This window comes from Halictus rubicundus, chromosome 13, assembly GCF_050948215.1.
Source record: "Halictus rubicundus isolate RS-2024b chromosome 13, iyHalRubi1_principal, whole genome shotgun sequence".
Lineage (NCBI taxonomy): Eukaryota > Metazoa > Arthropoda > Insecta > Hymenoptera > Halictidae > Halictus > Halictus rubicundus.
This window is the reverse complement of record NC_135161.1, coordinates 1804312-1819429: the sequence shown is the minus strand read 5'-3', so window position 1 is coordinate 1819429 and position 15118 is coordinate 1804312. Positions and strand designations below refer to the sequence as shown.

The following is a 15118-nucleotide window of genomic DNA, read 5'->3' as shown; positions in this document are numbered from 1 at the left end:
CCCTGCCACCCCCCACATGTAATGGTAATTATTCACAAAAATTGAAATTTAACAATAAAATTAATAAATTGAAAAAATAACAATATTTATGCATAGAAATAATTACTAAATGATTTTTAAATGAATAATAATATCACCTTCCTCCTAATATGCAGTTTTGCCAAAGGAATTTTTTATACATCGTGATATAAACGTGTAGTGAGTTGTGCCCCACTTGTCCGCACTGTGGGGTGGCTCTTTCTTGGTTCTGTCTTGGTTTAGGTACTCTCCGAAGCAAGCGTGTCCGGAAATAACCTGCGTCAGACGGTAGGTGAACCGTCCCCACCTCCGACGCCATTCCCCTAGAATGGGCAGGAGAATCCGGAAAATTGGCTTGTTCGTGTTGGTCAGCCTGTCCATTCAGGCCTAGATCTTCCGCACCTCGACCTCCTCCCCGTCCGGGTCTTCCTCTCCCGGATGGAGCATGCGATCCGGTATTCGTTCGTCCGTCGCCATAAACTGAAGGGGAGCTATGCCTGCGAGGTGGGACGCCGCCTCCGCCGAGATGGTGCGGTAACCTCGTATGGTCCGCCGGGCCAGCACGCACGATTTGCGTACACAAAGTTATGCCGGCTGACCGCTAATTGCTGGTACCATACGGCCTCCCCCCCCCCCCACAGAGGCGACGAATCCGTACATCGGGCCCCCCGATGTTGGCCAGCAGCTGCCCGAGGGTGACCGCTACCTCCTCAAGCCGTGGGGCCATCCGGTCGAAGTGCTTTTCGAAGCACCACCAGTTGCCGAGAGTCAGGCCGTGATACTTCATTTCGTCCTTAATATCGACAGAGGCCGCACCCATCCGGATTCGGACTGAGGGTGGTTGCCGACACGGAGACAGGGCATACAGCCACATTGCCTCGGTCTTGCTGACGTATATCTCCATCCCTAGCTTCCGGATCTCACCGACGACACAGTCCACCCCGATTTCGGCAAAGTGACCCGTCCTCCTCCAAGCATCCTCCTCGGTGGCTATGTTATGCCCCCCCCCCCCATACGGGGACTGGGGTCAGCTCACACCCCGACCTCCCCCCCCAATCTACTATTATAGGGGCAGATACTCAATAGTTTTCGAGATAATGACGATTAACGTTTCATTATTTACTATGTAATGAGGCATTTGTTCTAGGCTACAACAAGAGTCGGTGTGGCGCGACGGTAGCGTGCCAAGCTTTCTGCCGGACGAAAACAAATCCTGCCGAATAACGCATTTTTTTTTAACTTTATTATGTTTTATTATTGTATATTTATATTATTAATTTATATCTACTTTTTTTAACAAGTGGTGCGAATTATTCTGAAGGTTCTTGCATACATAAAAAAGCATGAGGTAATAGCTTTCCAGCCATTGTTATACTGTACTGTGCTGAATATATATGTGTTGTTTTTGCAATATTTTTTTTTGTCACGAATACTGTCCTCTCTCCCTTACATGTCATTGTCCTTTCTAATGTTGATTGGTATTGACATCCTGTCTGCTCCGTGTTGATTATATAATTTAAATGGAATTGCGGGGAGATATATTTTACACTTTCCGAAAATTTGCGACGGCCTGCTGTATTTCATCAAAATTTTTGGCTTCTTTTGAGGAAATGTATTTTGTTATTTTTCTTTGTCTAAATATTATGTTTTAATTTGAAACGCGTTAACTATGTACGACCAGCTTTAAAATGAAAATTTTCCAACTGATATTGACAAGCTCCTGCCAGTGCCCATTCATGGAGGTTTTTTGTAGTTCCCTGTTGGTAATTTGCACGAGCTTCTTGGAACCGGTTGTACGTCCACCTATCAATCGCATAATATTTTTCAAATTTCGTACCTCTCTCTTTAATTTGTTTCTCCCAGCGAAGTAAATCCTCTTGTCTTTTCAAAAGTTTACTACCTTTTGATCGGATTGATTTTAATCTTCATGATGGGTTCTGGTGAGCAATGGTAATTGTTTTTATTTTCGTATCCAGCGGCACAATTTCTAATTTCTTTTTGTTTTCTTCCGTGTCAGGTGTAATTTTGGAGAATACGTTTTCCCTAGCTATATCATAATTGCAAATGAGAAGGTCCTTATTTAATGAGATCCTTCTCTGTAACTATTTCGTGCTGATCTATCATATCGATGATCAGTTCAAATATTTTTTCGCCTATTGCTATTGCTGCATGAAAAATTACGGATGATCCTTTTGATACAAATAAATTTTCATTTCGAAGGAGTCCTTCCGCATATATGTCCACCGACCACGAAAATGAAAAAATTAATTAAATACAATTGCAGTTCTAGTTGTAATACACACATAAAGTTAGACATTTTCGGAATATCGATTTTCCTTATATAATTTGGTTGTTCATTCTTAACCAGTTAACTGTGTTTGACGAGTATACTCGTCATGAAGAAATGGCAATATTTTGTGTCATGACGAGTATACTCATAAAAACAGCTATAATTCAAACAGCGGTTAATTTTTGCGACGCAACTTAGGTACACATTTTTCAAAGAGGTCGCAACAGCTAACTGGTTAAAGTGTCCTGATAACTGTGCTCAACTTCTTGCCCTGAATTTTTTTCTACATCAAAATACACCTTTTATTGATAAAAAATAACACTTTTCATTGACAATTATGATATATAACATATATATGTCGTGGCGAGAGCGTTGGAACGCGACCCGTGCGCTTCGGTGTTCTCGCGTCTCATTGTCGCGTGTCGGGCTGCTAAGCGATCTGACGGTTTCACTCTGCGGAGACGCTGGTCCCGATCGTTCGAGAGCTGAACAAAATCTGTCGCCCGGTCTAGGGCCATCGAGTGCCTTGCCTCGCATTTTCCCCACTCCGCAGAGTCACTCCGTCCACGTGCACGCATTGTAAAGGAGCCGATTCTGATTGTCGCGGCCGATCAAACGTCTCGGCCGCGCCACAATGTAAATACACGCGCGAGCACTCGTCAGCCGACTTCGGCAACTTCCATTTAGCGACAAGTGCTTAAGGCGGTGGCCACGCCGTGCATCCCCTCCCTAGTTCCGCACACCGTACACGAGATTTGCAAGGGTACGGGATGCCCGCTCTCATTTGTTAACAATGCAAAAATAGTACTGTTCTGTAGTCAAAATCGCTAGATAAAAGTTCAATCTAGGGTGAAAAGGTCCTCAGAAGTCCTACTTTTGCGTTTTTTAGCCTCAATTTGAAATATTCAGCAGCATACTGCTTGTCGAGTGACATTATCGTAAATATCGAGGGATTCAGAGCTCGTATGGAGTTCGTACTACCTTTCCACCCTAGCGGGAACATATAGGATCTCAATGCCACGCCGATCACGTTGTATGCTTACGTATCAAACAAATAAAAGCGGGCACCCAGAAAAATTGGATCATTGAGTATTTCATCAAAATATAGTTCCGGCATTTTTCACTACGAGCGCTGTACTCTGTTCCCGATCTGTCTCGTCGTCAGCAGTCACTGTATCGGTCAAACAGAGGCCTATAGGAGCATGCGCGGCGCGAAAGCGTGGATGGCGTGTACGTGTGCCGACGGCGATCGCAAGGGTCCGGGATGCCTGGAAATATTTCCCAATAATGCAGCGACGGGACTTTTCCATAGTGAAAAGAGTTAGATAAAAGTTCTATCTAGGGTGGAAAGATCCTCAGAAGTCGTACTTTTGCATCATCGAGGAATGGTTAGGAATATTCGGCAGCACGTCGTTTCTCAGGGAGGCTATGGGAACTGACATGGCGGCACACTCACACACCGCCTGGTCGGCGTGTACGTGTGCCTACGCTGATCGCAAGGGTCCGGGATGCCTCTAACCATATCCCAATAATGCAGAGACGGGACTATTTCATAGTGAAAAGCGCTTTAGCCAATTAGCATCTTGGAAGGTTGGATAATACAAGGATGTGAATTTTCAGTAATGGCACTAGATAAAAAGATAAACCTGACATGCTGAATCCCTCAAAAATCCCTAAAAATTATTGTTCGCGAAATATAACAAATAGTTGGACAAACTGTATTTATCAATTGATTTTTTCTAGTTTTTATCTCCAGATAAAAATGAATATATTCTAAATATTTTCTGTAAAAATTTAATTTCAATATCTCTAATGGTTTGAAAGCAACCTGTTGCGAATTAGTATCTTGCGTCGGCAGGACACTGTCAGAGAAGGGCTAATTTATGACGCCCCCAAGTGTCTACCTTTCGAAGGGGCCAGAAGCTAGACCGCCGAAGAGTGTAACATTGGGCGGGGTCAGGTATATCGGTGAAACAATACTAATGCAATGTCCCAATTCTTTTGTTTTTCATTATATATTCATGAAACTTCTCTCAACACATTCGTGTCATGTACCTCATAAAATTGACACCAAACATGATATAATTTGGATCATATTTACTAGGCAATCGTACATTCGTGCGAAGCGGCGATGTTTCAGACTTTAGAGAATGACTGTGTTTTGCACTGAGGTTACAGGAAAGTTCTTTCGTCTTCGGCGAGACACTGTCGTGGGAGGGCTAATTTATGACACCCTCCAGTGTCAATGTTATGGAGCGGGCCATCGACGCAAGATACTAATTCGCAACAGGTTGCTTTCAAACCATTAGAGATATTGAAATTAAATTTTTACAGAAAATATTTAGAATATATTCATTTTTATCTGGAGATAAAAACTAGAAAAAATCAATTGATAAATATAGTTTGTCCAACTATTTGTTATATTTCGCGAACAATAATTTTTAGGGATTTTTTAGGGATGCAGCATGTCAGGTTTATCTTTTTATCTAGTGCCATTACTGAAAATTCACATCCTTGTATTATCCAACCTTCCAAGATGCTAATTGGCTAAAGCGCTTTTCACTATGAAAAAGTCCCGTCACTGCATTATTGGGATATATTTCCAGGCATCTCGGACCTTTGCGATCGCCGTAGGCACACGTACACGCCGACCAGGCGGTGTGTGAGTGTACCGCGGCACGGCTATTCGAACGAAGCTACGAGAGCGCCATCCACGCTGTCGCGCCGCGCATGATCCTATGGCCTCTGTTTTACCGATACAGTAACTGCTGACGATGAGAGAGATCGGGAACAGAGTACAGCGCTCGTAGCGAAAAATGCCGCAACTATATTTTGATGAAATACTCAATGATCCAATGTTTGTGTGTTCCCGCAATTATTTGATTAATACGTAAGCATACAACGTGATTGGCGTTGCATTGAGATCCTATATGTTCCCGCTAGGCGGGAAAGGTCCTATGAACTCCATACGAGCTCTAAATCTCTCGATATTTACGATAATGTCACTCGACAACACACGAAATCAGCATGCTGCTGACATTGCAAATTACGGCTAAAAAACGCAAAAGTAGGACTTCTGAGGACCTTTGCCGCCTAGATTGAACCATTATCTAACGCTTTTGACTACAAAACAGTATTATCTTTGCATTATTAAGAAATGAAAGCGGGACTCCCGCACCCTTGCAAATCTCGTGTACGCGTACGGAGTTAGGGAGGGGATGCACGGCGTGGCCACCGCCTTAAGGGGGCCGGCAGGAATTTGACCTTGACTGTCACGCCAATTCTCGAACGGTCCTCGAACGGTCAGTAGGGAAAACTCATTGTGGAATGGTTAAAATTTTTTTGGTGAAACTACGTCGCGTGTACGAGATATCGGTAAAAAAGAATATATGCAATGCCGACTTGAGTAGTAGCAGAAGAGAGAAACGAAAATTGAGAGAGAAAGCTTGCGACTAGACATGGTTGCCACATATCATCCTTCGCCTCACTGTTGCCATGTCGTCAAACCCGTAAATGTACAAGCGTTTCGTGAAACTGATTCCTGCCTCATGAGCCCAATTCAGCCGACCAACACATGCTAACACATACATTGCCACGGGCGCGTAGATATACGCAGGACTTGTTGTCACATTACCTCTGCAGTTTTTCGGTAATATCTCTGAAATGAAACTCGAATGGCGGTCACGTGTATGCAAAAGCTAAGGAAATCATTTGATTTATATTAAATTGAATCAGTTTATTCTTAACATTATAATAATTTTATACATATTACCAGGACTCCTTGAAAATGAGCCGGAATTTACTTCCGTCAGAAAGAAAATTATATTCAAATCTCGTTTAAATGAAATTTAAAGCAACTCTTTTTATGCCATGAAGCGCATAAATGTAATAATATATTTATATTATTATATATATGTATATCTATATATGTCTCATATTACGATATTATAAATTGTATATATATATAAATGTAGATATCGTCTATGTTATGCGGTATTTGTTCTAGACTACAAAAATTGGTGTGGCGCGACGGTAGCGTGCCAAGCTTTCACCCCGACGACCAGGGTTCAAATCCTGCCTACTAACGCATTTTTTAAAAATTTTATTGTGTTTTATCATTATGTATTTATATTTTCAATCGATTAACACGCATAAAATTGCATACTGAATTATAAATAACATGTACTTATTTACTAACAACAGGATTATTTACTATTATTATAAATTATTATTTATATAATAATTATATATTAAATTTTATAAATTTCCTGTGATTTTCCGGATTTCGAACACGTTACTATTACGTTTGTGTGATGTGACATAAGTTCATCTACCTTTTCTTGAACAAGTGCGGTCTTTTCTCCTTTATATGATATTATCCTTTCGAACGTTGACTGATACTGACATCCTGTCTGAAACGTAATTAGAATTGCGAGGTGATATTTTTTACTACTTTCCGATAATTTTCGGCGGCCTGCTATATTTTATTCCGCGCTTCTTCATTATGGACTTCAAGCTTCATGCATCAGTCATTTGTGTACCGAGGTCATTCCACGCGAAATCGGGCACATTTTCGAGTACTGCTGTGGGATTTTGTTCAAATTTGAATATGTTGTAGTCTTTGGCGACCTATGAACGAATGTCAAAGGATTTCTCGATATCTTAAAAATTGTTGATTTTAGATAGACGTGTTAAAAAAAGGATCACCCTTTCTTCATTACATTATAAAGTCAGAAAAGTAAAACCATAAAAGTATCTACTAAAAATGTTTCCCCTTCGTAATGACCCCTTTAGAAGGATGGAGAATTGAACATTGGCTTCACAATGAGCTGGAAAAGGACGCGGAGTGTCCCCGTTTCAGGTAGGTGAGTGGTGCGCTCCACAATACCTGCAGACTTCGTTTACGACTAGACATGTGCGGGCCGCCCGATATTCGGGTTCGGGTCGGGTCGCAGAAAGTCGGGCGGGCTCGATTCGGGCTACCCGAGAGTTTCGGGCTGCCTGCTCGACTTCGTCGGGCGGGTTCGGAATGAATCGGACAAGTTCGAGCGAGCGAGTTATCGCGATACCTGAGATTCAACTCTGCGTTCTTATGAAATACATAATGGAAATAATGATACTTCTTTCATAGCTTAATTAACGTAATTTTTAATATACTTGGTTTTTTCATAATTACCGTAGGTATAATTGGCAAACATATGCATAATCTTTATTTGTATTAAATTTTGAAATAATGCACGTTACACGTGAAAAATTTAAGAGACAATATTTCTGGCATTCTGACGAATTTGTTCCTCCGAATGAACTTGCATATGTATCGATAATGTCGTTAAAATATCCTTACGAAATTACATACAACTAGAACGTATGAAAATAAGGTAAATTATGACAATTTTTTACATTTTGTGCTGTTTTCTCTTAAATTTTTCACGTGTAACGTGCATTATTTCGAAATCATATATCATTGTTACCATTATGTATTTCCTAAGAACGCAGAGTTGAATCTCAGGTATTGCGATAACTCGCTCGCCCGAACTTGTCCGATTCATTCCGAACCCGCCCGACGAAGTCGAGCAGGCAGTCCGAAACTCTTGGGCCGCCCGATGTGTCATGAAGTATCGCGCGCCCGACTTTCTGCGACCCGACCCGACGATTCGGGCGCCCGACAATCGGGCGGCCCGCACATCCCTATTTACGACTAAATGACCCTTTTTTTACCTCGAGAACTATGGGTCATCCCTGTTGTAGTAATGTTTCGGCTTTTATTCAAATTTTAATATATGTAGTGTTTAGTGATCGAATCTCAAAGGATTTTTCGATCTCTTATAAATTGTTGATTTTACAGACATTTCAAAAAACGTGTCGCCCTTTTTTCATTAAATTCTAAGACTAGAACTCCCAAATCGACGATATGACCTTCGAATGACGAATAAAATTTTTTTTATCTTTTATTCGTTATTTGAAATTTTTATTTAAACATATATTTTGCAGACAGTACCTTGCAGACTGCAAAGCCGACAACATGAAATTCTGGTTTTGAAGTATATTTTATGAAACCCTAATTGTCAAGTAAATAATCACCACGTTCTCGTGGTTTTCATTGAGCAATGACACCTTTCTTGTAGAACATATTCAATTCACATACAAACTAACATCTATACATAATCAATCAGAATTCTCCATTCTTCTGAAGGGTTCATTTTGAAGGGGAAATTTCAGGGAATGTGACCACATTTTTTCCAACATGTGAATCACTGGCTCATCATCGAAAAAAAACGCAAAAAAAGAATTTGTTTACACTTTCCTACATTATAAAGTTACTTGTCATGGTCGAAAACATTATTTTACAACAGCCGTATCCTTTCTAAATTAAACAAAAAGAAGTGTAGCTGAAGTGGAGAAACAATTCCGGTGATAATAATTCACAAGCGAAGCCCGTTCATCGACAATGTAGGCAGAAATTGCAAACTTCGCCTGTAATTTATAAAAATAGTTCTCAAGCTGCAAAAGAGAAATTATTGCTAAACCTCTTCTACTGTCACATGGACTACAACATATTTCATTCAAGTTAGGTACTGAAATATAACGGATATTTCGAAGCAACCTGACGTTACGAGACGCGTAGCGACATGTGCAAGGGTCAGAAACCTTTTCAAACTATCGCTTCAATGTTGCACCGAGCAGTTTATAAATGGTCAATTTTCATTCCCAAAGGTTCAACACATGTCTGTACAGAGCCTAAATTTCGAATTTCTACCTCATCGGGGAGTAATTAACAGTATTCGGCAGCATGCCGCCGGTCGCGAGGCGTACGAAACAAGCCTGACGTTACGAGCCGCGTAGCGGCAAGTGCAAGGGTCAGAAACCTTTTCAAACTATCGCTTCAATGTTGCACCGAGCAGTTTATAAATGGTCAATTGTCATTCCCAAAGGTTCAATACATGTCTGTACAGAGCCCAAATTTCGAATTTCCACCTCATCGGGGAGTAATTAACAATATTCGGCAGCATGCCGCCGGTCGCGAGGCGTACGAAACAAGCCTGACGTTACGAGCCGCGTAGCGGCAAGTGCAAGGGTCAGAAACCTTTTCAAACTATCGCTTCAATATAGCAATGAGAAGTTTATAAATGGTCAATTGTCATTCCCAAAGGTTCAATACATGTCTGTACAGAGCCCAAATTTCGAATTTCCACCTCATCGGGGAGTAATTAACAATATTCGGTAGCATCGTACAGTGCAGTGCAACGTATAGTGTTTGTCGCGGAGAGACAGTGGCGCTAGTAACCGGAACCGCAAAATTGTGCCTTTTTTTCTAGTCATTTTATGTCTTAAATAAGTAAATAATCAATTTAAAATGCATACCACCGTGTTTGTACATGTCTTCGCTATGTCTGTATAGAGTCCTTTTTTCGATACGAACACTAAATCTCGCGAAATTAAGAGAATCTCTCAGCGGCAGCCATCTTGTGACGTCATACTTGCTTCCGAATTCGAATTTTCTGCCGAATATTGTTAATTACTCCGCGATGAGGTAGAAATTCGAAATTTGGGCTCTATACAGACATAAATTGGACTTTTAGCAAACACAAGTGACCACTTTTAAACTGCTCATTGCAATATTGAAGCGATAGTTTGAAAAGGTTTTGACCCATGCATAAGCATATGGATTTCAAACCCTGCCGGCCCCCTTAATCGGCTAGGCCCTTTCAGTTGCAACGTAAAAATAAATTAAAATCATGTAACTCTTAATGCGTGCTATCTTTTTGTCGCGGACTGTAGAAGAGCAGTAGTACAGTAGCTCTAAAGGAAGAGGAAATCAACCATAAATACAAAACATATTATACAGTCGATTTGTATCTCGTACCCATTGAATTTTCAAATGTTATTTTCTCATTCATTTTCTGATTCATTTTTTGGCTATTAGTTGCTTTTGGAAATCATTTGTTGTAGTGTAGGCCATTATTTACAAAAAAATTCAATTTTTACTAACAAGTCAGAAAATTCCAGACATTATTGTAGAGTATACTTTAAATAATCCTGTTAAATCTAATATTTTTACAATAAAAATTATTTATTAGATAAATTACTCTCTTTACTTATTTCTTCAAATATAGTAGAAATAAGTTTATAAATTACGTGATATCATCAAACACTATTAGAAATCGATAGAAAAATATTTACATTCAGACTAACAAACCGTAAAAATAATTTTATAATAATAGAATTTGTTTTTTTTTTTTTACAAAGTTATTCAAAAATATCAATTTATAATTCGTCAGAATCACAACAAACGATGTTGTCAACAGAAAACAAGATTTGTTTCATAATTACAGATGAATGTTTTGAAATTTTGTATATCAAAATCTGCAGACTCGGAATTCGATAAAACGAAATAATTAAAAAATGTTGTTATTGGAGAAGGGAAGTGTCAAAAAACTTTGAAGAAAAAGATTATACTTCCATGTTATTTTTTGAGGTAGTGGTCTCAAGATGGAGTTCTACAAATTCATGAAATTGTGTTCGTAGAAACACCAAAAGATACAATTGAAAACTTCTGAACGTAGCGCACGGCTGGTTACGTCAGAAAACAATAAGAGCTTTGGGTATACAACATCAGATAGTTACCGAAGTATCAAGATCTTTCTGAACGTTTGGATAGACAAAAATACCCTGGCCGTTCGATGCAGTGCGATAGACCCACAGACGATTATAACTCGTCTGTGATAGAATGTTTAGTACACGGAGACGGTTCGTGAAAGATGGCGGTAGTACCAGCTGGATCGTGCTTTTGGCAGTGTCCGTGGGTGGTATATTTTTAATAACACACTGATATATATAGATTCGGTTTTTGTCGGATTAAACGCATCCGCATTCGTGCATTGCAACATTCAATTTGGACGTGATACTCACGCAATAAAAACGAATTAAGTGAATCCAGTTACCAGTGCTTGATTGTTAATCATGTCGCAACAAAACTCGGTATGTTTTATATGTGAAAACGTATTCGTTGTGGTGAATATTTTATTTAATGATTTTACATTATTTTTTAACGTTATATTAGTAACGATTAATAACGTCATAATTTTTAAAAGTGCGTGCAAAAAATTAAATTCTTATGTCTATACTGTAAAACTTTATGAGAATTTTAGTTCATTGAAGCAATTTATAAAATTAATAATAATGGATTAAAAATTAAAAAATAAAATACAGTAAAAATTTTAGTAACGTAATTAGTGTTAAGTAATAATGCGTACAATTTTATAGGAGGCGTCAACATTGGATGGTAAAAGCACCGCTACATTCAAAATACTCAAAAATGATCAAGTTGGAAGGTAAATGAAACCCATTTGTATTTTACGTCGACTTAACAAATCTGTCAAACTTTATAGTATACTTTTTCAAATATTAATCTCCCCCTCGTTTTGTTAAGATTTATTATCGATGTATTCCAAATATTTATCAATAACTGTAAATAATTAAATGATAAATGCATTTGATCCGCTTGATCATAGATTATGCTTTATACAAACCATATTTAAATATATTACAACAATTCGTTATTTTTATAAACGATTTTTTAAACTAGAGTAAAAATTTTTTATTTCATAAATAAATATAAGCTCTGAATAATAGGACTTTAAAATTTTTTAACTTGAATTAAAATTTATCTTCCAAAATTAAGACAATTTACAACAATTTATGGATTACTCAAAAATGACAAAATGAATCGTAATTATTTGTAACTGGTTTTTTATAAATAATTTTATTTTCAGATATATGGTAGCCAACAAGGAATTGGAGGCAGGTGAGGAAATCCTCACAGAGATGCCATTTGTAGTCGGACCAAAGGCATTCACTTATCCCTTATGCCTTTCGTGTTACACGGCTTGGCCACCAACACCGAATGATAAACCACTTTGTTCTAAATGCGGGTGGCCCGTTTGCTCCACAGAATGCGAGAATCAACCGCAACATAAAGATTACGAATGTCAGGTAGAAATCATTGAAATGAAATGTGACTAACAAGTACACAACATTACCCAACTGTCACTTACCGATTTTTATGAAACTTTGCACATTTATAGTTTAGCCAAAAATGTTTCACACGTATTTTTGTTTTATCGGTGGATAAACAGGTTTAAAACAGGGTTCGAAAACATTTTATGCTCAATAACTTGAAAAGTAGCAGACCTACAAAAAAATGACACAAATCAAAATTACTTTAATTTCCAGAAAGAATAATATGGTGAAAGTAAAATTTGAGTAAAATCGTACGTGGCAGTGGAATACTCAGAAAACGCTGATTTTTGTTAATATTTTTTTGCGCACTGCATTTTTTTGTGAAAAATGATATGAATATAAGTAGATTTCGCTAAATTTGTATATTTTTCCCAATTTTGGAAAATGCCAGAAAAGAAAGAAAGAAAGAAAAAACGATTCTCTCGAAGCAAAAAAAAAAACGTTAATCAACATCGATGCTCGTGAAATGTGATGAATTAATCTCTAACATGATATGTAGATACTATATAAAGTAGCATATCGTAGCTCAGGGTTCGGAATTATTGGCACGCAACGGCCGATTTTCGAAGGTTACGCTTCTTCGACCCGGCCGCGCGTCTCGCTCTCCGTGGCGGTCGTAGTTCTCGAGCCAGCTCAAGCGCGTACTATAGGTGCTATTCGTTTGGACGACACCTGTATCAATAGGTTCCCACATTACCATCGAGGTACTACAGTTAATTCTCGATATCACTCGAGTACACGGTTCTGGCAAGGGTCACATATTGGATATCTTTGATTCACGCCGAACGTTGCATATGAATTACACACTACACACTGGAATCGTAAATGACACTACTCGAGGAATGTCCCAAACATGGGACATACATACTGCCAGGCACAAGAAGGCTGAGAAAATGTCTCTCTTTGATACAATGTTGCACGTAGTAAAGGATAGCGAAGCTCGAGGGCCGCCGCCGCCGAGGAGTGTAACATAACACGGTCGAGTATATCGGTGTGACACCAGAAGGCCACTACTAATTCAATTACAAAACTTCTTCATTTTTCATTTTTTTTTAGGCTTTCACCAACATATTCGTGGCAAAAATCGGGTTGTACAATTCCTATATCGGAAATACGGAAACTGACAGTTTTGTCACTAAGTTCAAGTGTTATGGAATTGCCAAATGATTTTACCGCTTCAATGAGACATTTCTTTATGAAATTGCCTTCAGTGAACGGTTTAATTTTTTTTTGCTATGAAATGCGAAATAGCGTAAGAAGCTATTTGGGATGAAGAATTCTCAATAATATTCGTACGAGATTTCATATGCACTAATTTGAGCCCCTCCATTAAATCAAAATAATAATGAAGGAGTTTTTGAAAAATAGCGTTCAAAAGTAAACTTCGTAACTACCGCAGGATTATCAATTTGAGCGAAAAACAAGTGTTCACAGACATTATTAAAATCGTTTGCGTTTTAGGCATTGTTCTCTACAAAAAAAAATTCACTGTGAACACTGCTCGAAAGTCTATAGTTTGAATTTATTTTAATACGCAGGAAACACACACGCACTAACCAACACTTCCTACAGAAACTCGCGATCCTTACTTTTCAATAACCAATTCGTGACTGTTCACACGACGTTCCCAGTTAATGGATAACAGGGAAAAACAGTTGGACCTGCGCGAATGAAGATGCTCATTTTCTAAAATGCGTTACCCGTTACAATGTAAGCGTGGGCGATACGAACAGCTACGTCCAAATTTCAGGTAGATCTTACCAATTTGCCAAGCACGTCTAAACGTGCGCGAAGATCAAGTCATCCCGGATGTAAATAAAATTTGGACAATAGAATTAAAAATTATTTTTTAAATTTATCTTCGGAATTTATTTTCCAAATTTATTTTCTACAGCTATTGTCCGAAATTATCGTGCGACACAGTGGATTAGGCTTACAGGGGATACCACTGACAAATAAAACGCATTGACAATAGTACCTCGACGGTAATATTTGGAAACCTATTGATATGGATGTCGCCCTGACGCGCCACGAATAGGGACTATGAGCTGGCTCGAGAACTAGGATCGCCACGAGGAGCGAGACGCGCAGACGGGTCGAGGAGGCATAACCTTTGAAAATCGGCCGTTGCGTGCCAATAATTCCGAGCCCTGTCGTAGCTCATCGCATATCATAATTTATAGAAAGGAATTGCTAATGAAATCGAACAGAACTAGAATTGACTTGTTCATTGTATTTTGTTGATGTCGCTATACATGTGTCGTACAGAAATTTAGTCATAGAGAAATTTAAATATCGGTTAAACTTCACTTACGCGACTCAGAAATTTTTACCTTTTTTTATATGATTCTGTAGACTTTGACGAGAAAATGCCAAAAATCCAAGTTTTAACATTAGGAGTTCACTGGTTTCAAAGTTATGCGTGTTTAAAGTTGGTGAATTTCAAGTGTTTTTGACAGGTACGGGCGCTGACATATTGGTATGTACTCTGTCAGCATCGCGCATCGTCTAACGAACGGAGCCGCTAGATGGCAGCACAAGCACACGATGATGTCGATAACGTACATTTGCAATCGTAGTTGGCATGGCCTTCGCCATTAAAAAAAACCTAACGCCGACTAACCTTCTTGCGGCTGCGCTGAATGGACGATATCTGAGTACTTACCAAAATGGCAGCGCCTTTACTTGTCAAAAACGCTTAAGGGGGCCGGCATGGTTTGAAATCCATATACGTATGCAAGGGTCAAAATGTAGACAAACTGCCGCTTCAATATTGCAATGAGCAGTTTA

General features: G+C 39.0%; 1 protein-coding gene, 1 long non-coding RNA gene and 1 pseudogene across 2 annotated transcripts in view; 1 reads left to right on the top strand and 2 right to left on the bottom strand.

Moving 5' to 3' along the window:
• The window catches only part of LOC143360389 (uncharacterized), a 562015-nt gene that overhangs the window by 187148 nt on the left and 359749 nt on the right, over positions 1–15118 (bottom strand). The window lies entirely within an intron of this gene.
• On the bottom strand, positions 1167–2252 carry LOC143360302 (uncharacterized; annotated as a pseudogene).
• LOC143360371 (SET domain-containing protein SmydA-8) overlaps positions 11063–15118 on the top strand; it is a 57041-nt gene continuing 52985 nt past the window's right edge. Inside the window, exons 1-3 of the mRNA XM_076799149.1 lie at positions 11063–11287; positions 11573–11640; positions 12082–12301. Of these exons, the coding sequence (XP_076655264.1) occupies positions 11270–11287; positions 11573–11640; positions 12082–12301 (306 nt within the window). The 5' untranslated portion in view covers positions 11063–11269. The remainder of the gene's footprint in view (positions 11288–11572; positions 11641–12081; positions 12302–15118) is intronic.